The following is a 24,594-nucleotide window of genomic DNA, read 5'->3' as shown; positions in this document are numbered from 1 at the left end:
TCAACTCGATCGAATGCAGAGTTGAAATCGGTGTACACTGTATCGACTTGTGCACCGGAGTCCATATTTTGCAAGCATGGTAATACAAATTGTATAAGATTAGTTGCAGTTGACCTTTTAGGATAAAATCCATGCTGATCCGGATATATATGTGCTTTACACGTCGCAAACAGTATTGATGATGATTTCAAGATGAATTCAAAAAATTTGGAACAGGAGCATAGAGATGTGATGTCTTCGATAGTTTTCAATGTTTCGCTTATCGTTCTTCTTATGGACTGGAAACATTACGAAAAATTTCCATGATTAGGGAAACTTGCACTGATTTAGCGAATGGTTGAAAAATAGTGTTAACGGTTAAACCAATGCCTCGCTAAACTTTTTGAAAATGCTTGACGGAATGCCATCAGGGCTGACGGAGAAGGAATATTTGAGTTTGATGATGGCTGAACTATAACTTGACGAGGAGTTATCTGGAGCTGTCCAAGGGTGGACACAATGCATGGACTGTCTAGACAAGCGCGTTCAATTTGCCTCGCTGATGTTTGACATACGTTGAAGGCATACATTAAATGGTTTGTAAATAGGTTGCATTTTTCTGCAGCGGCATTGATGTACTGATCTCCCAGGAACATCTCAATCGCCTCTATTCGCTTAAGTGTTGACAAAACTCCAAAATAGCTTCAGATTTCTTCGCAGATTGTCTTGCACTCACTGCGTGTACCTTTTGTACAAGAAACGATTGTAAATCCCATGATTATAACTAGCACGATTAAATTGCTGCTTGGCTTGGACTTCAATGCTTGGGCAGTGGATTCGAGAAGCAGACCAAATAGCGAAGGAGTAAACGGTCGACAGAATTGACAAAAGATCGAAAAGGACTTCCTTCATTCTCTCCTCTATCTTCTTTTTTTTGCTTCTTCTTCTTCTTTCTCTCTTCCTCCTTCTTTCCTTCTTCATACTTCTTCGATCTTCCTTTTTTCCTTTTCTTCGTTCGTCCATCTGTTTTTTCTCCTTATTGCTTTATTTTTTTTATGCGTCCTTCTTCAATTTTTTTGACCTATCGTTCCATTGGACCTTATGTTCCTTTAGACGTTTTGTCTTTTCGACATTTTGTCCTTTCGACCTTTTGTCATAGATTCGTGTTGACCTAACACCTAACACCGACTAACTTATGAAGTAATTGTGAATTCCGCTGTATGTATGAAAACGGATTCAATCCCACTACCGGTTACGGTGCAGAGTGCGTCAACGTCGCCGCATTCTTCTAGAATCCTATATCCCCATTTAGGTCTTGAATCAACAGCTCCACATTGCATTGCTCTGACGGAACGAACAAGCACTAAATATGCACCATCACGACCGATGTTTTGTTCGCTTTACTCCAAAAACCCAGCGCACGCCCGGCACCACCATCAAACCGGTGTGAATCACTTGCAAATCTGAAAATGTCATACATCTCGTATACTGTCGCGATCCGAGCATCATCTGCCTGTTTGATGGTCGTTCACGATTCGTTACGCAGGAAACCAACAACGAGCGAAAAATAAATAAAATCCACAACAGACGCAAGGGCAGAAAAAGTGCATCTCCTTCCAAGCATCGCATCACCGAAATGGTTTATTATATGAGCCTGTCCGTCAGCCTCCAAACAGGAAAAAAAAACAGACTCCATAACGAAGGACAACCTACGACAACGAGGACGAGGATTTGCAATTTCGAAGATTTACGCTCGGTTGGGTTTGAAGGCTGGCTAGCTGGTTGGCTGCGCATGACGAGACCCACAATGAGCTGTCGAAATTAGACGACGATGACGAACGACGTCGGCGATAGCACTGTGACTTAATTAATACTAAAACTGGTGCTGCACAAATTGCTTCTCGGTACGTGGTTTTGTTGTTGCGGGTGGAGTTATGGATCCATTGTCAAGGATACACGAAGCCTTGAGGTGGAAGCTCGGTGCGTCGCCGTTGCCGCGTCGATTTCCAGACAAAGAGGATACGGAAACGGAGCGTTATAAATTTGAAGTCAATTAATTAGTAATGGGGTTTATTACTTCGAGCGTTACTTGGCACGTCGTCGATAAGGCTAGAATTGTTGTAATTACTCAAGTGTGGACGGTGTTCTCTATTAGGGTTAACACCAGGCGTGATTTAGTTGTTTAGTCGCTTTATTGGCATTACCACTTTTCGGGATCATAAATCACTGTAAAGAACCAATTCTACTTCGCCCGAGGTTCCACAGTTCTACTGGAATTGCTCTTGCCTTTCAACAATGTTCTTCGTTCCGAGTTCAGCCTTCCGTCAATCATTAGTTCTAGCCCAAGATATGGGTTCGAATCTTATTTGACAAGCATAGTGATATGCCCAATAGTAAAGGACCTTTAACTCCTCCTTTAGCCCACATTAGCCGTTTGGTAAAACGTGCGGCTACAAAGCAAGACCATGCTGAGGGTGGCTGGGTTCGATTCCCGGTGCCGGTCTAGGCAATTTTCGGATTGGAAATTGTCTCGCCTTCCATGGGCATGAAGTATCATCGTGATGTACGAATGCAAAAATGGTAACCTGGCTTAGAAACCTCGCAGTTAATAACTGTGGAAGTACTTAATGAGCACTAAGCTGCGAGGCGGCTCTGTCCCAGTGTGGGGATGTAATGCCAATAAGAAGAAGAAAGGACCTTTAACATCAGAATAGAATATTAGATGCAATGATCGGAAGCCTCCTTTCAAGAGGCTCAAAATCCCCCTTTCAAGTGGCTCGGAAGCCTCCTTTCAAGAGGCTCAAAATCCCCCTTTCAAGTGGCTCGGAAGCCTCCTTTCAAGAGGCTCGGAAGCCTCCTTTCAAGAGGCTCGGAAGCCTCCTTTCAAGAGGCTCGGAAGCCTCCTTTCAAGAGGCTCGGAAGCCTCCTTCAAGAGGCTCGGAAGCCTTCTTTCATAAGGCTCGGAAGCCTCCTTTCAAAGGCCTGGAAGCCTCCTTTCAAGAGGCCTCAGAGCCTCCTTTCAAGAGGCTCAGAAGCCTCCTTTCAAGAGGCCTCAGGAAGCCTCCTTTCAAGAGGCTCAGAAGCCTCCTTTCAAGAGGCCTGGAAGCCTCCTTTCAAGAGGCCTCAAGCCTCCTTTCAAGAGGCTCGGAAGCCTCCTTTCAAGAGGCTCGGAAGCCTCCTTTCAAGAGGCTCGGAAGCCTCCTTTCAAGAGGCTCGGAAGCTTTCTTTCAAGAGGCTCGGAAGCCTCCTTTCAAGAGGCTTGGAAGCATCCTTTCAAGAGGCTCGGAAGCCTCCTTTCAAGAGGCTCGGAAGCCTTCTTTCTAGAGGCTCGGAAGCCTTCTTTCTAGAGGCTCGGAAGCCTCCTTTCAAGAGGCTCAAAAACCCCCTTTCCAGTGGCTCGGAAGCATCCTTTCAAGAGGCTCGAAAGCTTCGTTTCAAGAGGCTCGAAAGTTTCTGTTCAAGAGGTTCGAAAGTTTCTTTTCAAGAGTCTCGAAAGCCTGCTTCCAAGAGGTTCGAAAGCCTCTTTTCAAGAGGTTCGGAAGCCTCCTTTCAAAAGGCTCGGAAGCCTCCTTTCAAGAGGCTTGGAAGCCTCCTTTCAAGAGGCTTGATAGCCTCCTTTCAAGAGACTCGGAAGCCTCCTTTCAAGAGACTCGGAAGCCGCCTTTCAAGAGACTCGGAAGCCTCCTTTCAAGAGGCTCGGAAACCTACTTTTAAGAGGCTCGGAAGCCTCCTTTCAAGAGGCTCGGAAGCCTCCTTTCAAGAGGCTCGGAAGCCTCTTTTCAAGAGGCTCGGAAGCCTCCTTTCAAGAGGCTCGGAAGCCTCCTTTCAAGAGGCACGAAAGCCTCCTTTCAAGAGTCCTGAAAGCCTCCTCCAAGAGGTCTGAAAGCCTCTTTCAAGAGACTCAAGCCTCCTTTCAAGAGGTCTGGAAGTCTCCCTTTCAAAAGGCTCAGCCTCCTTTCAAAAGGCTCAGCCTCCTTTCAAAAGGCCTGGAGGCCTCCTTTCAAAAGGCTCAGAAGCCTCCTTTCAAAGGCCTGAAGCCTCCTTTCAAGAGGCCTCAAGCCTCCTTTCAAAGGCTCAGGCCTCCTTTCAAGAGGCTCACAGCCTCCTTTCAAGAGGCCTGGAAGCCTCCTTTCAAGAGGCTCAGAGCCTCCTTTCAAGAGGCCTCCAGCCTCCTTTCAAGAGGCTCAAGCCTCCTTTCAAGAGGCCCAAGCCTCCTTTCAAGAGGCCTCAGAAGCCTCCTTTCAAGAGGCTCAGAAGCCTCCTTTCAAGAGGCTCAAGCCTCCTTTCAAGAGGCCTGGAAGCCTCCTTTCAAGAGGCTCAGAAGCCTCCTTTCAAGAGGCTCAGGCCTCCTTTCAAGAGGCTCAGTAGCCTCCTTTCAAGAGGCTCAGAAGCCTCCTTTCAAGAGGCTCAGAAGCCTCCTTTCAAGAGGCTCAGAAGCCTCCTTTCAAGAGGCTCAGAGCCTCCTTTCAAGAGGCCTGGAAGCCTCCTTTCAAGAGGCCTGGAAGCCTCCTTTCAAGAGGCTCAGAGCCTCCTTTCAAGAGGCTCAGAAGCCTCCTTTCAAGAGGCTCAGGCCTCCTTTCAAGAGGCCTCAAGCCTCCTTCAAGAGGCTCAAGAGCCTCCTTTCAAGAGGCCTGGAAGCCTCCTTTCAAGAGGCTCAGAAGCCTCCTTTCAAGAGGCCTGGAAGCCTCCTTCAAGAGGCCTGGAAGCCTCCTTTCAAGAGGCTCAGAGCCTCCTTCAAGAGGCCTGGAAGCCTCCTTTCAAGAGGCTCAGAGCCTCCTTTCAAGAGGCCTGGAAGCCTCCTTTCAAGAGGCCTCAGGCCTCCTTCAAGAGGCTCAGAAGCCTCCTTTCAAGAGGCCTGGAAGCCTCCTTTCAAGAGGCTCAGAAGCCTCCTTTCAAGAGGCTCAGCCTCCTTTCAAGAGGCTCAGCCTCCTTTCAAGAGGCTCAGAAGCCTCCTTTCAAGAGGCCTGGAAGCCTCCTTTCAAGAGGCTCAAGCCTCCTTTCAAGAGGCCTGGAAGCCTCCTTTCAAGAGGCCTCAGCCTCCTTTCAAGAGGCCTGGAAGCCTCCTTTCAAGAGGCTCAGAAGCCTCCTTTCAAGAGGCCTGAAGCCTCCTTTCAAGAGGCTCGGAAGCCTCCTTTCAAGAGGCTCGGAAGCCTCCTTTCAAGAGGCTCGGAAGCCTCCTTTCAAGAGGCTCGGAAGCCTCCTTTCAAGAGGTTCGGAAGCGTCCTTTCAAGAGACTCGGAAGCCTCCTTTCAAGAGACTCGGAAGCCTTCTTTCAAGAGGCTCGGAAACCTCCTTTTAAGAGGCACGGAAGCCTCCTTTCAAGAGGCTCGGAAGCCTCCTTTCAAAAGGCTCGAAAGCCTCCTTTCAAGAGGCCCGGAAGCCTCCTTTCAAGAGGCTCGAAAGCCTCCTCTCAAGAAGCTCGGAAGTCTCCTTTCAAGAGGCTCGGAAGCATCCTTTCAAGAGGCTCGCAAGCCTCCTTTCAAAAGGCTCGGAAGCCTCCTTTCAAAAGGCTCGGAAGCCTCCTTTCAAAAGGCTCGGAAGCCTCCTTTCAAAAGGCTCGGAAGCCTCCTTTCAAAAGGCTCAGAAGCCTCCTTTCAAAAGGCTAGGAAGCCTCCTTTCAAAAGGCTCGGAAGCCTCCTTTCAAGAGGCTCGGAAGCCTTCTTTCAAGAGGCTCGGAAGCCTTCTTTCAAGAGGCTCGGAAGCCTCCTTACAAGAGGTTCGGAAGCGTTCTTTCAAGAGATCTGGAGTCGTCCTTTCAAGAGACCCGGAAGCATTCTTTTAAGAGGCCTTGAAGCGTCCTTTCAAGAGGTCCGGAAGCGTCCTTTCAAGAGACCCGGAAGCATTCTTTTAAGAGGCCTTGAAGCGTCCTTTCAAGAGGTCCGGAAGCGTCCTTTCAAGAGGTCTGGAGTTGTCTTTTCAAGAGACTCGGTGCCTTCTTTGAAGAGGCTCGGAAGCCTCCTTTCAAGAGGCTCGGAAACCTCCTTTGAAGAGGCCTGGAAGCGTCCTTTCAAGAGGCCCAGCCTCCTTTCAAGAGGCCGGAAGCCTCCTTTCAAGAGGCTCGGAAGCCTCCTTTCAAGAGGCTCAGGCCTCCTTTCAAGAGGCCTGGAAGCCTCCTTTCAAGAGGCCTGGAAGCCTCCTTTCAAGAGGCCTGGAAGCCTCCTTTCAAGAGGCCTGGAAGCCTCCTTTCAAGAGGCCTCAGAAGCCTCCTTTCAAGAGGCTCAGGAAGCCTCCTTTCAAGAGGCCTGAAGCCTCCTTCAAGAGGCTCAAGCCTCCTTTCAAGAGGCTCAGCCTCCTTTCAAGAGGCTCCAGCCTCCTTTCAAGAGGCCTGGAAGCCTCCTTTCAAGAGGCTCAGAAGCCTCCTTTCAAGAGGCTCAGAAGCCTCCTTTCAAGAGGCTCAGAGCCTCCTTTCAAGAGGCTCAGAAGCCTCCTTTCAAGAGGCCTGGAAGCCTCCTTTCAAGAGGCTCAGAAGCCTCCTTTCAAGAGGCTCAGAAGCCTCCTTCCAAGAGGCTCAGAAGCCTCCTTTCAAGAGGCTCAGAAGCCTCCTTCCAAGAGGCTCAGAAGCCTCCTTTCAAGAGGCTCAGAAGCCTCCTTCCAAGAGGCTCAGAAGCCTCCTTCCAAGAGGCTCAGAAGCCTCCTTCCAAGAGGCTCAGAAGCCTCCTTTCAAAAGGCTCAGAAACCTCCTTTCAAGAGTCTCAGAAGCCTCCTTTAAAGAGGCTCAGAAGCCTCCTTTCAAGAGGCTCAGAAGCCTCCTTTCAAGAAGCTTAGAAGCCTGCTTTCAAGAGGCTCATAAGCCTCCTTTCAAGAGGCCCAGAAGCCTCATTTCGAGAGGCCCGGAAGCCTCCTTTCAAGAGGCCCGGAAGCCTCCTTTCAAGAGGCTCGGAAGGCTCCTTTCAAGAGGCTCGGAAGCCTCCTTCAAGAGGCTCAGAAGCCTCCTTTCAAGAGGCTCAGAAGCCTCCTTTCAAGAGGCCTGGAAGCCTCCTTTCAAGAGGCCTCAGAGCTTTTTTCAAGAGGCTCAAGCCTTTTTCAAGAGGCCTCAAGCCTCCTTTGAAGAGGCCTGGAAGCCTCCTTTCAAGAGGCTCAGAGCCTCCTTTCAAGAGGCCTCAGAAGCCTCCTTTCAAGAGGCTCAGAAGCCTCCTTCAAGAGGCCTGAAGCCTCCTTTCAAGAGGCTCAAGCCTCCTTTCAAGAAGCTCAGAAGCCTCCTTTCAAATGGCTCAAGCCTTCTTTCAAGAGGCCTGGAAGCCTCCTTTCAAGAAGCTCAGGCCCACTTCAAGAGGCCTCAAGCCTCCTTTCAAGAGGCTTCAGCCTCCTTTCAAGAGGCTCAGGCCTCCTTTCAAGAGGCCTGGAAGCATCCCTTCAAGAGGCTCAGAGCCTCCTTTCAAGAGGCCTCAGAGCCTCCTTTCAAGAGGCCTGGAAGCCTCCTTTCAAGAGGCTCAGGCCTCCTTTCAAGAGGGCCTGGAAGCCTCCTTTCAAGAGGCTCAGAGCCTCCTTTCAAGAGGCTCAGAAGCCTCCTTTCAAGAGGCCTCAGAGCCTCCTTTCAAGAGGCCTGGAAGCCTCCTTTCAAGAGGCTCAGAGCCTCCTTTCAAGAGGCTCAGAAGCCTCCTTTCAAGAGGCTCAGAAGCCTCCTTTCAAGAGGCCTCAGCCTCCTTTCAAGAGGCCTCAGAGCCTCCTTTCAAGAGGCCTCAGAGCCTCCTTTCAAGAGGCTCCAGCCTCCTTTCAAGAGGCTCAGGCCTCCTTTCAAGAGGCCTGGAAGCCTCCTTTCAAGAGGCTCAGGCCTCCTTTCAAGAGGCTCAGAAGCCTCCTTTCAAGAGGATCAGGCCTCCTTTCAAGAGGCTCAGAAGCCTCCTTTCAAGAGGCCTCAGAAGCCTCCTTTCAAGAGGCTCAGAAGCCTCCTTTCAAGAGGCTCAGGCCTCCTTTCAAGAGGCTCAGAGCCTCCTTTCAAGAGGCTCAGAAGCCTCCTTTCAAGAGGCCTGGAAGCCTCCTTTCAAGAGGCTCAAGCCTCCTTCAAGAGGCCTGGAAGCCTCCTTTCAAGAGGCTCAGGCCTCCTTTCAAGAGGCTCAGAAGCCTCCTTTCAAGAGGCCTCAGAAGCCTCCTTTCAAGAGGCCTCAGAAGCCTCCTTTCAAGAGGCCTGGAAGCCTCCTTTCAAGAGGCTCAGGCCTCCTTTCAAGAGGCTCAGAGCCTCCTTTCAAGAGGCCTCAAGCCTCCTTTCAAGAGGCTCAGAAGCCTCCTTTCAAGAGGCTCAAGCCTCCTTTCAAGAGGCCTGGAAGCCTCCTTTCAAGAGGCCTCAAGCCTCCTTTCAAGAGGCCTCAGAGCCTCCTTTCAAGAGGCTTGGAAGCCTCCTTTCAAGAGGCTTGGAAGCCTCCTTTCAAGAGGCTTGGAAGCCTCCTTTCAAGAGGCTTGGAAGCCTCCTTTTAAGAGGCTCGGAAGCCTCCTTTCAAGAGGCTTGGAAGCCTCCTTTCAAGAGGCTCGGAAGCCTCCTTTCAAGAGGCTCGGAAGCCTTCTTTCAAGAGGCTCGGAAGCCTTCTTTCAAGAGGCTCGGAAGCCTCCTCTCAAGAGGCTCGGAAGCCTCCTTTCATGATTTATGCTTATCTTTTTTTGCAGATTAAAAAATAAGGGGTACTTTAATGAAGATAAAAGTTCGAAGGGATACCTCTCAAGTAAAATATTGAGAACCGCAGTCATAGAGGAAAGAGATGAGGGCTGCACGGATGCCCGGACTATCCATCAGGGCTGGTCGGTGCTGCTGTGATCTAGGCAAACCTCGTGTAATGGTGCTGATTAGCAACTGAAAATCTGGAACGAAAGCGGGGCTGGATCGGCCTCACCTTACGTACGGTGCAAACAAGCGTTAGATCGGAAACCAACCAGGATTCCGCAGAAAATGCAGTCTCAGGAGTTAGTGGCGGCGTCAAGCTTCTACAAAGAAATAGATGAAGTCGATCAAAGTCCAATTTGGTAACAGGTTTGAGCGATAACGAGCAATCACCCCGGATGTAGATCTATTGAGTGCGCATGGCCCCTAATTGAATGAGTAATATGAGATAAGCGCTTGTTGGCGCTTACCGTCAATTCCTACGTTGTGTTTCCTTAGTCGTTTGTTCCCCAGCGAACGATACCGGAGAAGTTGATTTCGGTTTCTTTTACAGGTTCCACCCAGAAGCGATGGCCGACTTCTCGAGGCAGAGATGATCAACGAGATCCAGTTTGGGGTGATTCTAGCAGATAACTTTGCAACACACAGGTAAGTTTCATGCACAACTTTTATTTTCTCCACTTCACAGATAGCACAATTTACTTTACTGAAAGTACTGATCTTGGGGCTTGACTTATATTTCATTTTTCTGAACTGAACTGATTAATTAATCTGTTGTATAATACTCAATGCAAGATGTCAAGAGAAACGTGCGAGCATATGGAATGAAGTTTCAACAAATCCTTTGAAAATACATCCTTCAACACTATGGGTGCCCGAGCCTCCTATAACAAGTTCGTTTTTGGGGTGGAATGATAGATTTAGATATCAAAATTATTATTGATGTGGATTGCAATCCTGTTATTTACTATTGTATGTCGCTCCAAAATGCGATAAATAATACATTGGACCACTAAATGGATGGATGTTTCTATCAATTTGAATCAGTTGCCCTCGTTTGACCTCTCTAAATTGACATCCAACAAACATCACAAATGATACGTACATGCAATATTCAGAGTTTATGCTCTCTTCTCCATTGCTATCCATGAGCAATAATAATAATATCACACTATGGCTTGCATCCATACCGATTTAAGTTTGCATTTAAGTTTTAGAAAAATGTTATCCCAACAAGCACACACAAACACGCACAAAAATATAGAAGCAAACTTACCACTTTCGATGTCGATGACGAGAAGAGTGAAAACGATTAATCCACATTTTAGAAACATTTTCCAAACACCTCCACCGCCGCCCCTGTGGGCTCTGCCGACGAGACACGGCCCCCTTTTGCTTTCGTCGATCAGTGGCGGCGCAGTCGTCCGTCAGCCACAACAGAACTGGCCCTGTTCGCTTGCAGCACTATAAATTTGCGGCGTACGGTGAAGGTTGCTGTTGATGAATTCTTCTTTTTTCGTTTCCACCGCCGAGGAGCAGCAGCAAATCGAATCGAACAACAAATAATAAACAACCGCGCACTCGTAGCTGCATGCACTCACTTTTTTTGCGACCGTTCCACTGGCTGCTACCCCCACTTTTGTACGACTCACTGATTCAACCTTACCACTATTGTATCGAACTTAATTGGCGCTTATCGTGAATGGATACACTTTTTCTGAAAATTCAGAGGGAAATATTACCCACGGTAGAACGTGATCACTTATTCTTTCGCTTTCCGTTCTGGGAGGGGGATATTTGTTTTCGACATCCGTGGGTTCACCAATTTTGAAGCACTCGAATGCGGTACGGATTTCTGGTCTGTCGAACCATCACCAACATCGTCCTCGAAAGTGGAGCTATCGTCGTCGCCGTCGTCGTCATAGCGGCGTCATCCTATGCGACGTCCGACCCCAGTACAATTCGTTCCCGTCAACACTACAGTACCATGTTTCGCGGGGCAGTGAATATTCGATTGCACTTCGACTGTGGAGTTGTCGGGGGGGACGGCCCACAATTTCCTATACTAGACTAATACTGATAGTGCGAGCTCGCTGGGCAACGACATCAACGACGACGACAAACGAATGAATGAATTATCACCATTGCATCCGCGCGACTGAATCACGGGGCATTTGCGAGCTCCCTCTTCTCAGTTGACGACGAGTCTGGTTGATGGATTTTATTTATGTATTGCGATTTTTTTGCGAGTGGTTCACCAAAACTTTCTGATACAAGGTATTTTGCCCTGGGTTTCACTTCATTTACAACTAGAGTGGACTGATTGGAGAGCTGTTATTTTTCACTTTCCGCACTATTTATGCATACAATCCGAGTTTAAGCGGACTGTTGATTAAATATTTATGCAAAGCACTCCTATCGCGATTTTTTGAATCGAAGCTAACTTCCAGCAAACACAACTCAATCACTTTTCCTTTCTACAGAATAACTAAATAATCAAAACACTCCTCACCTTCTTCACGCGCTCCCGCTTCCTGTTGGAGCCCCGACTGCTTGATAGTTAGATTTTACAATCAGATAATCCTCTTTATTGAAGCCCTCTTCTATTCTAAACCAGACTGGCAAACACTAATTTCACACTACCGACTACCAGACTGCCAATGCTCTACATGGCGTTCGATGATCGCCCATTCAACGCGACTTTGGCGACGGTGGCGAACAAAGACACAGCTCCATCAGCATCCTTCGATGTTGTGTGCTTCTCCCGCTCCCAACAATAACAGGATAAGATTCATCCGATAAAAACTCCCACACCAACACACTGGCAACGCACTTTGTGTGGGATGTTTTTCCAGTGGAGATCCTGAAAAGAGAGAAATAAAGACACAATTATTGGCACTGGACTTTAAACGACGCACTTTAATTCAATACAAATTCAGAACAAATGTATTTTGAAATATTTTCGAACGTTTAATGAATCAAATGGAAGTGCATTTAAGTTAATTTGAATTCCTCACCACAATACTTGAACACTGCATCAGATCAGCAGATGAGCGTACAGCTCTATAATATGGCATGTTTTGCAAAGAATATTAGAAGACCAGTTCAAATCACTTCCATTTCAACACTAAATTCTTCTCATTAGACGACCAGCTTAACAATGTGTCCTAAAATTGCTACCAAAATACGATGCTGTCGAGAACTGCGTTGTGTTCGACGACGAAATTCCTCCTCAAGTTTTAGTTTGCGTTCCTTTGTTATCGCCAGTGCACGTTCGTTCCCAGTTTCAGCCAGCAGTCATTCAGAGCTTGGCAAGAGTAGAATAGCATCCAGTGACATTCGCCAGCCATTGCGCAGGTCCTGACTGGAAGGATCCTTCTGGCACTTACACAACTAAGGCAGCAGGGCTGGTAGTTTCAGTCAACAACAACAAAACAATATTGATCAATCATGATTTAGACGTTTATGTGGTTTTTGTCAGCCAAGAAAACGATTTTGTTTTATTCTATTTCATGTCACCACGTGCTCTCTGGCGTTTAAATTATTTCAAAATATGTTTTCTATAATTCTTGAAAACATGTTCTTATAAAACAGATGCCAATTAGGAGTGATTCGCTACCAGCCCTGGAAAGCTGGAAGGGAACTGAACTGCCACGACGGTTCCGAACCCACACTAAGGCAACTGGAGGGTAATCACTTGCTGCAGCATGCTGCTCGAGTCGTTCAAACGCTGGTAAGATTGACTAGCGGTCATATGTTTCGCTTCTTGCGATATGCTCGGGTTCGTGGTTCTTGCGAGGGCCTGCGGTGGGTATGATGGGAATGAAGATGCGGGAGTAGCTGATGTAGCCAAAGGCAGGATGGCAGCGTAGATGTTTAAGTACGTCGTTGTCGTTGGTTGCGTTGCATTGTTATTGTTAGTGACTTCCCCCTTCATATATGGAGAGCAAGAATAAGGACTTCGCAAAGGGTTGACTAATCAGATTTTTTGGAGAGATTTATGCTGTTGGAATCTGGATTATATCGGGACACACTCCGGTTGACCTATATTAGATGAAACCAAACTGATGCTTCGTTGCGTACTGGAATGGAGTAGTGTGTAGTTTATTACCGAGTTGATGTAAGACTTGCATTAGGGTGATCAGAATTTTATTGCATTGTTTATTATTTTATTCATTTCATGCATCTATTAAAATGGGATACATCAATTTTGCTTTCAAATTCAATAATGTTAATGATGCAGCCGATAATGTAGCACGTGGAATTGAGAAACTTTCCTGTAAGATGCCATTAGTAGAATATGTAAATCAAACCCCAATTTGATGTACTAAAAGTTCTTAATCATAACACGTTTATTTTAAAATGTAAGAAAATATATGTATATAGAAATGATTGAAGATAGAAAAGGATTCAACAGAAGCCCCTTAGATCAATTGTAAACAACAAGTTACCCAGAGATAAAACAATGACAAAGTTTTGAAAACTTTTCAATGAACACTCGAGATTCCTGATGACGGTTACATATTTCAGCGATTTTTCACCCCTCGGTTCAACAAAATACGAAAATTTATCATCAATCGTCTTTGATACCCCTGCTGCAACCGCACCGATCAAAGGAAAATCTCGAATTGAGTGAATTTGAACGGTGTTTGTGTATGCCCCGAATGGATGACGGTGGGAAAATGTTTGCATCCGAGCGTCGTTGCTTATCGTCACCCACCATTATTCGAGTCCCGGCGGAGGGAACCAAGCGGAAGGTAAAGTCAGCGAACCCAGGACATCTCACGTTCGTCGCCCGCATGTCCTTGTGTTCAGTTCTCCCCATTCTCCTTCAATTTTCGGTAATGGTGTCTTTCACCGCTTAAAGTCGTGCGCAGTTCGACATGGCCGTATGTTGGTTGGGAGTGGAAAAAAAATGGGAAAATATTCAATAAACGTTGGTTCCCAGAAGACATCCATCGACTATGTTGGATGTGCCCTCTGGGGAGAACACGAATGGATTCCGTGAATGGGAACCGAATTGCGTTTTCATGTTCTCCCCAGTTAACATTGAACGATAATCAATTACACAAATTGTTGTTTTCAGTATCGGAATTCTTTGGTACTGCATCAAACACCTAATGGGGCAATTACTTCAAAGCACCAGCTGACCGATTCAATCCGATAGAATGGAACAAAATCCATCTGTTCAGTCACCGAGTCACATAACCGAGTAGAAACTGATGCTTCCAGAGTCGTCCCAAGGTTGGTGTAATCAGTGGAAACGAACAACGAAATAAAAAAAATGAAAAATTAACTATCCGGCAAATATCAATTGGATATATCAAAGCAAGAAAAAACAGTAGAGTTGATTGTTCCTCTTTGGTTGTATCTCATTTTCACACCTATTTCATTCCTAGTATAGGGGAAACAGTGGCAAAAAAGATTTGCACAAATGATATTATCGTTACATTTTCTTATTTTAAATCCTGTAACTGCATGGATTGTAACTCAAATGGAATACTTCTACGATTGTCATGTTGATAATGATAATAATATAAAACATTTGACCATCATTTCCCCTATCTGTCGTTCGTCACTAATTGCAATACGCATCGAAACAGACTTGATTGAATCCGGCAAAATACTGCGCAGTGCCCGGTCATCCATCCAATCAACTAACCAGCGGTGATCTATGTACGTCCGAAATCATATGTTACGTGTTTCTCAGTCGTTTCTGCAAACGGCACAAGGTCGTGCAAATAGCATAGTGGTAGGTATGTTGTAGGGGCTATCACCTTCACTAGTCATTGTGAATAGAGCGCGAACCATAAGGCTTCAGTGAACGGATACACGTCTTCGACTGAACACTGACTGTATCTGTCAGGTTTTCGTCATCGTCGCCCATCATGATTCATCGGTGATTGAGTTCTAAATCTTCGCTGGCGTCAAGAGTTTACTTTAGGCTGTCGTCATTTTGCGTTTTATCGTGCTGCTTCGTTGATCATAACTAATACATACAGTAATTCGTTTTATTTGGTCTCAAACGCCTTCATGCCTTCTAACCATGAAGGCATTTGAGACCAGAACAAATAAATCAACTCGCAACTCATGATGCACTGCAGATAAACTGAACAAATATTAAGAATTGATTTTGGTAATTACAACACCAAAAATATTATCTATCTTAACTCACAAACTAACCTATAATTTGATAATTTTAGCTATAATTAATTTTGATATGATTTTTTTAAATATGATATGATAATTTTCAAATAAAAATGAGAATAACCCTTGTTTTCATAGTGACCAGCAACTTCTGAATTGCGATAGTAACACTTCTTTTCTTTGCTTGTACATACTGCTGTTGACATAGACGATCCATCATGTATCAGCCCGGCTAGCTCAGTCGGTAGAGCATGAGACTCTTAATCTCAGGGTCGTGGGTTCGAGCCCCACGTTGGGCGAGATTGATATTTTTGTTGTACCGAAAGGCTATTATTTCATTTTTTTATAGAACGTTCGTGGACCCATAGTGTTATACACCAATCGACTCAGCTCGACGAACTGAACAAATGTCTGTCCATCCGTGCGTGTGTATACAAAAGGTGAAAAAAATGTAACCAACTTTTAATATTGTAATTCTTAACCGATTTTAATGATATAAATCCACGGCCTCTTCCTTTTGCCAAGCTTCCGTATATTAAGGGAAAGGGAAGAGTATCAGTATGGAAACTAATATTTTCTCTACTGCCAAAAGAAAGATGATTTGCTCATATACCATCGCGTGCGGAAAGGGATTCTATTGACTAAGCTCTAAGTTCCAAATATTACATCCGCATTCAGCCGATTTTTGTCCAAACTGCATCCGAAAAGAAGATTCGCACGCTACTACAGTAAAATCCCAATTCTATCACCCCTGGTGCATTTTGGGGTGATAAATTAAGAAATGTGACAAAATCGGATTTCTTTTTAATTTTTTCATTTGTTTCACAAATACGAATCAGTTTATGCCTTAGGAAGGCAAAGTAAGTTAACGGAACCCGTAGTTTCTTATCGAAAAGACTTACAAAATAAATGACAGGTACTCAGAAATGATTCATAGCAAACCACATAACTGCCTGTGGTTACTTCATGAAAATCATTGTTGTTGTGGTATTTCTTACAAACATAAAAAGAACGACTAAAATTTGGGGTGACAAAATCGAGCGAACTCTATTCGATCGGAGCGTTTTGCGGAGTCCAAAGTACGTACGATTTCTTGCCATGAGTACTCTCCGAATTTCTCTGCTGGTATCGTTATCGGCGGTTACCAGTGGGCCCAAGTACATGAATTCATCAACCACCTCGATTTCGTCACCACCGATAGAAACTCGTGGTGGGTGGCTTACATTGACCTCTTTTGAGCCTCTTCCTATCATGTACTTCGTCTTCGACGTGTTGATGACTAGTCCAATCCGTTTAGCTTCGCTTTTCAGTCTGATGTAGGCTTCCTCCATCCTCTCAAAGTTACGTGCCATGATATCAATATCGTCGGCGAAACTGGACGGACTACGTGAAAATCGTACCACACGTGTCAATTCCTGCCCTTCGTATTACTCCCTCCAAAGCGATGTTGAATAGCAGACACGAAAGACCATCACCTTGCCGTAACCCTCTACGCGTTTCGAAGGGACTCGAGAATGCCCCTGAAACTCGAACCACGCACATCACCCGATCCATCGTCGCCTTGATCAACCGTATCAGTTTATCCGGAAATCCGTTTTCGTGCATTAGCTGCCATAGCTGGTCCCGATCGATTGTATTATATGCGGCTTTGAAGTTGATAAATAGATAATGTGTGGGCACGTTGTATTCGCGGCATTCCTGCAATACCTGACATACGGCGAACACCTGATCTGTGGTAGAGCGTTCACCCATAAATCCCGCCTGGTACTGCCCCACGAACTCTCTTGCAATTGGTGTTAGTCAGCGGCATAAGTACCTTGTAGGCGGCGTTCAGCAATGTGATTGCACGGTAGTTGCTACAATCCAGCTTATCGCCCGTTTTGTAGATACGACACACGACACCTTCCATCCACTCCTGCGGAAGAACCTCATCCTCCCAAACCTTGGTATTCACGGATCGAATATCTCTCCATCGTAATCGCGGATCGAATATCTATCCAGCCATCTCTCAGTAAGTAAGAAATAAGAAATAATCGCTCAAGATTTTCTTTTTTCCTATCCAAATGAAACTCTCGCTTAACTTTTCAAAAGTACCTAAGTAACATTTTTTTCATGAATTAATTTGAGTAATGCAATCAAAAGCTTTCATGCTGGTCTGTTGATTGCAATATTCAATAATTCATGGAAAAAATGTTATTTTGGTCCTTTTGAAAAGTTAAGCGCGAATTCTTCTGAAGTTATTATGAATTTCCGAAGGCAGGTGTCCTAAGTTTCTAGAGGAACTTCCTTGGAAATTCAAAAAAAATCTATGGGAGATAAAAAGAATTTTTCTTTTGGAAGCACTGAACTCATTGTCTCTAACAATCTTTGAAAATTCTAAAAAAATCTAGCGAAAAAAACATACAGTGAAAGTTCGGGAAAATAAGATTTTTTATTTTATTTCAAGTTTCCTCCCAAAGTAAATATAATTAGAAATAATTTTTTTCCAGGAAATTCAGACTCAAGTAAATTCTTTTGAAAATTCCGGAGTTTTTATTGTAGAAAAACGAATTGTCCGCGGAATATAAGAATACTCAGAAGATAATTACCGAGAAATTCGTACGATTTTCCTCACCAAATGTAGAAGATTTGACCGCCGTCGTCAACGACGATTTTAGAACCGATGTACACCTCTAGAAGAATTGTGATTCAAATATTTCCTCAGAAACACTGCGCCAGCCGTTATTTCATGGGGCACCACTTGATGCAAGAACGCTGTCTACGAGAACAATAGAGTGCGTGTTACGGCTGTTACAGCGTGTTACAGCTGGAACTGTTTTCACAGATTTCACGGAAGCGGCAATATCTCAGGTGTTTGTTGTCCGATCTGTGACGTCAACATATCAATCAACTCAGGAAAAGCTCTAGTTTCTGTAAAAAATGTAAAAAGAGTCAACATTTCACCCAAGTGAAAAATACAAGTGCTTAAAAATAACATTTTGACATGCCCTCAAATAATGCTGATTATCTCTAGTATCCGGCGGTCTGGACATGGGTTTCCAAAACTTGATTGATTTTTCCGTCGAACGCTGTCAGAACCAAAGAAATCGGTTGATATTTCACGGAGTTATGGTCATTTGAATTTTGATAAAATTTTGCCTGTCCCGATCATTCTGTCCAACCCCTGTACCTTGATGTGCATATGCACAACATGTGAAGATTTAATTCGAAAAAGGTATTAGAGGTAATGTTCTGATTGATGGGCGCCATTTCTCGGATGTTATCGATGTGCGGACATTCAGAGGTCCGAACATTTACTCTGATCACTACCTCCATGTCAGTAAAGTTCGATCACGAAAGATCACAACGAACGATGCGCCAGAAGCTCGACGAACGGATAAGTGCAATCAACGTTAGCGACAACATCAACGATCTATGGGAGTCGATCCGTGGAGCGGTGAGCCCAACAGCACGAGAAGTGGTAGGCACTGCACAGAGGCGTCCCAGGACGGGTTGGTTCGATGTGGAGTGTCAGAGAGTGACAGACGAGCAGAACGTTGGCAGAAGCCGGATGTTGGTGTCGGGTACCCGATCGAATAAAGATCGGTACAAGGAAGCAAGAGCAGCCGAAAAACGAACCCACCGCAGCATTCATACCGCACCTGAGAACATCATGGAAGCCATGGTTGAGTCGGTTAAACATTTTTTGTTCAACTCCAGGACAATTTGAAGATTCTACAACATCTCATATACCTGGATTTGAGACGCAATATAATAGGACATATACTCGGTGGACAAATTTGAGCTAATATCATTGCTCAAGGCATCATGGGAGTCGTGGTTGATTTGGTAGATCTTTTAATCCAAACTTCCGCATTCAATCAACTTATAAATTTATATTTATACCCGTCGAACTTCGTCTCAACCAAAAATAGCAAAAACATTTATTCCATATTCGCAATTTAAGTTTTAATGTTTGCTCTGCGGTTTCAATTTCGTCCCATATTGGAGTCAATTTGCTTGATTAGTTCCCAAGTTACGAAGAAATTTGTGTTTTATTTGTATGGGAGCCCCGCTTTCTAGAGCGGGGAGGGGTCTCAAATAGAGATGGGCGCTCCGCTCAGGAGCTGTTCGAAAGATTCGCTTCCTTACATTGAGCTGATGAGCCATGGATCTTTTTTAAAGAACCCCAGCTCAGCGGCTCACTTTAAATTGATGAAATCATTGTCAAACACGCGGCTAGAGAAACTCCCTCGAGCGTACGCACTCGAGTACGCGCGCTGTTGTATTTTGTACAACACGAACGAAAATACCACGCTCGCGGTACACAACATAAGCGAGTCCAGCTTGAAATTGCTGTGACATGGTAGCGAGAGCTGCGCTACCAGCTCAGATCCGTGCAACACGGATCTCGATTCGGATCAGTCGCGGCCGATTCTAGCGAACCGTGTGGTTCAAACGTATCGAACTGGGAGCTGTGACTTGCACGGAGCGGATCTTTTGCTAGCGACGGGTTTTCCCGCCAGCATACTGCTGCATGTGCACTCTCTTTGTTTGTAGCACCGTGCTCTGTATTTTTTATTCTATTGTTTTTAATTCTCTCGCATTTCGGGAACCAATATAGGGTATCTGTTCCTATATCAATAACAATAAGGCAATGGGCATATGAAATGCATTGATTTCCCACCCAATAATCAAGAAACATGAGAATAATGATGCTCGGCTCACGTAATTTTTAATTGAAAACAATTTGATAACTTCAAAAATGAAATTATTATCACATTATAGAAGTATTTAGCTGAAAAACATCATCACCGCCATGTACCTATTTCAATAACATTCAAAAACAGTTAATCCCATGCTTGTACCTATATCAATAATGCTGTTTCCAACACAAAATACGCACACTATTACTTGTGTGTATACGTAACGATATGATTGCAGTGATGCCGAATTCTTCAATGTTTTGTATTTGAGTTGAAATATAATTACAAAATTGCAGTTTTTGTTGTAGTTTTTCAACTGATTAGCTTAATTTTATGTTTGTCATAGATTATCTTTTCGATTTACCTTATTTTACAAACATAAGAGTTGAATTTCACAATGAAAGTTCATTCAAACATTTTTGAAATAAAAATCAAGGTCGGCAACCCTTGAGGTACTGCAGGCCATGTAAACAGTTTGGAATACGGCCAAGAATAATTTGGACGTTGTTCGAAATAAACCTATATCAAACTATAGGAAATCGCGTTGGTTTTTCAAATATAATTACATTTATAGTGAAAATGTGATGTGCTTAATATATTGTGAAGTGAATTTTGAAAGGATCCATTGGTGTTAGCTTGAAATTGAGTGAAAAAAAAACGGCGTGAAAACAGATGAATCTGCTAGTAGCAATCAAGCAGTGCATCAAATCAACAGTTCAGAGGTAGGAAAATGAAAATAAAAGTGCTTTATAATTTTATCTATTAATAATTTGATTCTTGTGCATTAAAACATTACCCAAACAAAATTTTGAATAATATTCCAAACATTCGAGAATGTGTTCCATCCATTATTGTGTACATACAGTGTGTGTAAGTGTAATTAAATTGATTTTTTATTTGGTTTATCGACGGTTGGGATTAATATACGGGCTAGATGAATGGGCACGCTTGTATGAAAATGTCAACTACGCATGGTTAGAAGCGCGCGCAAACAAGGCATTGATTTACTGCACCCAGTATGAAGAGAAAACTTATGGCACGTGATATGGTTCATATACAATGTATGTCATATCAGAGACTAGGGACTGGGTTCGATTCCCGGTGCCGGTCTAGATAATTTTCGGTTTGGAAATTGTCTCGACTTCCCTGGGCATAAAAGTATCATCGTGCTAGCCTCATGATATACGAATGCAGAAATGGTAACTTGGCTTAGAAACCTCGCGGTTAATAACTGTGGAAGTGCTTAATGAACACTAAGCTGCGAGGCGGCAATGTCCCAGTGGGGGATGTAATGCCAATGAAGAAGAAGAAGAAGAGGGACTGAATTATTCAAATTAACGATTTGAGAAATCAAGCTAACCAACAAAATGTAACTTAGAATTATGAATAGAAAATAATGTTAAGTTTTTGTATAGAAATAAATGTGATGGTTCTAAACGAACTCCTAGACTTCAAAACTAGACGGACAGAAAAAGCGTAATAAATGTTATGTTTAAAGTTGTCGGTTTTTTTAACGAAATTAATACCTCACTATAGCTTAACATTTTAAAAATTTCAAAGTGAGGCAAATAGATGAAATGGATAAATGAATGAATGACATAAATTTTTCAAATTTTTAAACAATAATTAAAATCAAAATAATAATATTAAAAAATGAGCGATTCCAAGCAACAGCATCAAAATTTAAGAAAATTTTTAATTCATGATTTTCTATTGAGTTGAAACTTTGCACAGTTTTTCAATTTCATCTAAATCGTCATTTTTCGATATCAAATCTTCATATTGAGTCACGACTAACTTTTCAAAAGGGTGTATGTGAAAATGGTTCAAAAATATTTAAAAAGCTGCACAGCAAAAACGGAATGTTCGATTGTTATGATTTTTTCAGCAAAGTTAGACAACTAAATGGTGATTCTTAAGAAAATGTGCACAGTAAAAAAAATTTTTTGCCTTTAAAAATATCATTTTGTCACAAAAACTCAAATATCTCAAAACCCTATCTTTTTTCGAACGTAATTTTTTAGGAAAACGGTCCATTATATTAGCTATCTACCATGAAAATTTGGTGATGGTAAACTAATAAACAAAAAAGTTATGACATTTCAAACATTTCACAATTTTCACATATAGTAAACAAAAAAATTTCCGTTTATTTTTTTTCAAGAATCGCAGTTTGATGCTGATTTTATTGTTAAGGGCCTTGCGTGAGTTAAACAAGTTGTTTGTATGATATTCCATATTTATGTATTCATCGATATTATGTATATTATATGTATAAATATTATATGTATAAATAAATAAAATGAATTAATATTATCCTAAGTATTAAATTAAATGTGGCAGTTACACAATGTTGTTATAGAAACTCTAAGAGTTTTGGGTTTGAATTTTGGTATGGGTTATGATATCAAGAAAACAGTTTATTAATACTTATTTTTATTTATTTTTATTCAAATTTTTTAAAATATCGAACACTTTTGAATTATTATCAGCACAGTTTGAGTATAGTTTTGCTTTAATTTTATTTTCCGACAATGGAATGAAACAGTGAAATTTTTGGGTTCCTTGGATCGTTTTCGCGTTATTAAATTGCTCGCTGAGCTCTGAAGCCTTTATTTCGTACTCTTCAGTAGTAGTAAAACAAAATGATAATTTGGTTAAATCTTTTTCTTTTCTACGATTTGCCCAATCAAAAAGTTCTTTCGCAGTTTTAATTGGATGCTCACGTTCTTTGGCTAAACTTGCTCTTGTGGCCATGCGCTTTATTGTTCCTCCAATAGCATCACAAGGACCTTTGCCATGTGATGTAGCAAAAAATGCCATTCTGCATCAATTCCGTACATTGATTTAAATTGACATAGGCTCGAAAAATTCTTACGATTTTTGTACTGCGACGCTGCTCCATCAGACATGAAATATATCTTTTGACTTCTTTATGGTTATCAACGCGTAAAAAGTTAATCATTTTTCAATGAACAAGTTTACGGATACTGAATCGTGTCTTAAATCTTCTGAAATTATAATAAAACTTAAGTGTTCAATTTGCGTACTTCCATTAAAATAAATAACGAATGGATGAATTGTAGCTTGTTGTACGTTCCAGTGATGGGACTGCACTTCATCTTGCAATACAAAGCTGTAATTTTCAGAAAAATCACAAATGACTAAAAATTCACCATTTTGTAATGTATTTTTCGTATTTTTAAAAAGCTGGATTGTTCTGTTTTAATGAAATCGTGAGGGATTAAACTTTCTAATTTCAAGCAAAAATATGACACAAACTCATCTACAGGTTTTACAATAGTTTCTATGTCACACCTATCCGTGGTCACCCATTGCTCAAATGATAACTGATCAATATATTTTTCTTCAAACTCAGCGAATAAAGTATTTTCCAATGATGAAGAATCTGGACAATCCGAACAAGATCGTAGATAGCAATTTGATGTTGTATTTTCACACAAAAGACTACCAGTTAACATTTTAATATCCTTTGTTAAATTGATTCTTTTCAAACTATGTAAAATAAGATTAATATTCTCATGGGTTGTGCACACACACACATTATGTGTTCCTGAATTGGAAAGAAGCTTACATTGCCTTGGCCGAAGGCATGCAAATGAGGAAAAACCTATTTTAATATTATCGTGAATTTCCTTGAAGCGTGTGTACGTGAAAACAACTTGTTTAAATCACGTCCCTTAACAATAAAATCTGCATCAAACTGCAATTCTCGAAATAACTTACAAAGAAAAAAAATTTTTTTTACTAAATGTGAAAATTGTGAAATGTTTGAAATGTCATAACTTTTTTGTTTATTAGTTTACCATCACCAAATTTTTATGGTAGATAGCTAATATAATGGACCGTTTTCCCTAAAAAAATTACGTTCGAAAAAAGATAGGGTTTTGAGATATTTGAGTTTTTGTGACAAAAATGATATTTTTAAAGGCAAAAAAAAATTTTTTTTACTGTGCACATTTTCTTAAGAATCACCATTTAGTTGTCTAACTTTGCTGAAAAAATCATAACAATCGAACATTCCGTTTTTGCTGTGCAGCTTTTTAAATATTTTTGAACCATTTTCACATACTCCCTAATTACGTTCGAAAAAAGATAGGGTTTTGAGATATTTGAGTTTTTGTGACAAAAATGATATTTTTAAAGGCAAAAAAAAATTTTTTTTACTGTGCACATTTTCTTAAGAATCACCATTTAGTTGTCTAACTTTGCTGAAAAAATCATAACAATCGAACATTCCGTTTTTGCTGTGCAGCTTTTTAAATATTTTTGAACCATTTTCACATACTCCCTTTTGAAAAGTTAGTCGTGACTCAATATGAAGATTTGATATCGAAAAATGACGATTTAGATGAAATTGAAAAACTGTGCAGAGTTTCAAATATTTTCGAAATGGTCGCTCAGGATCGACTGACATGCCCCCGTGGAATGCCTCAAATATGTTTTAATATATGTAGCATTGGGGGCCCCTCCTTAGCCGTGCGGTAAGACCCGCGACTACAAAGCAAGACAATCCTGAGGGTGGATGGGTTAGATTCCCGGTGCCGGTCTAGGAAATTTCCGGATTGGAAATTGTCTCGACTTCCCTGGGCATAAAAGTATCATCGTGTTAGCCTCATGATATACGAATGCAAAAATGGTAACCTGGCTTAGAAACCTCGCAGTTAATAACTATGGAAGTGCTTAATGAACACTAAGCTGCGAGGCGGCTCTGTCCCAGTGTGGGGATGTAATGCCAAAAAGGAGAAGATATGTAGCATTGAAGAACTGAAGAGCTGATCTAAGGAGCTGACTCTTTTCAATGACTCCAATCAACTCAATCTCAGGAGCACAGGATGCTCCCTCGCCAAAATTTTCGGGGAGAAATCGCTTTTCGGGAAAGAAAAACAGCCTGGAGAGTGATAACCATTTTTCGCTCACTTCGATTGCCGCCAAACGTTGGTTTGCTCTTTTTCTTTCATATTCGAGTCTTTTCGTGGCACCATGAATGTAAATGGTAGTAGCTTATGTGGACCAAATAGCTTGACGCTTTCGTACAGATAGCGTGGTGGTGTGGCTAGAGTAAGCGCATCCCCACAGCTATTATTGTTACTATTCTGGGTTCGAATCCCAGCGCGGCCATACAATTTTGTAATTGTTCTGCGATAATTCTCGTGAAAAGTGAGTGAAAGG

At 42.7% G+C, this 24,594-nt stretch overlaps 1 protein-coding gene and 1 non-coding gene across 9 annotated transcripts in view; one reads left to right on the top strand and one right to left on the bottom strand.

The window, feature by feature from the left end:
* The window catches only part of LOC134213552 (disintegrin and metalloproteinase domain-containing protein 10), a 260,648-nt gene that overhangs the window by 226,885 nt on the left and 9,169 nt on the right, over window positions 1-24,594 (bottom strand). For 5 of the 8 annotated variants that reach the window (XR_009979479.1, XR_009979480.1, XM_062692694.1 and 2 more), the window contains exons 2-3: window positions 11,082-11,432; window positions 9,846-10,286 (exon numbers count right to left, since the gene is read on the bottom strand). Coding sequence is in view for 6 of the 8 variants with exons in the window: in XM_062692694.1 (XP_062548678.1) it covers window positions 9,846-9,903 (58 nt within the window). In the remaining 2 variants the exon portion in view is untranslated. Of the gene's footprint in view, window positions 1-9,845; window positions 10,287-11,081; window positions 11,433-11,586; window positions 11,605-24,594 lie in introns of those variants that run through there. The other 3 variants (XM_062692697.1, XM_062692695.1, XM_062692699.1) reach the window with 3 other exon arrangements.
* Trnak-cuu (transfer RNA lysine (anticodon CUU)) lies at window positions 14,943-15,015 on the top strand. Its single transcript has one exon. It is a non-coding gene; the product is annotated as a tRNA-Lys (tRNA).

This window comes from Armigeres subalbatus, chromosome 2 (genome assembly GCF_024139115.2).
Source record: "Armigeres subalbatus isolate Guangzhou_Male chromosome 2, GZ_Asu_2, whole genome shotgun sequence".
NCBI lineage: Eukaryota > Metazoa > Arthropoda > Insecta > Diptera > Culicidae > Armigeres > Armigeres subalbatus.
The sequence above is the reverse complement of the archived record's forward strand: the minus strand, read 5'-3'. Positions and strand labels throughout refer to the sequence as shown.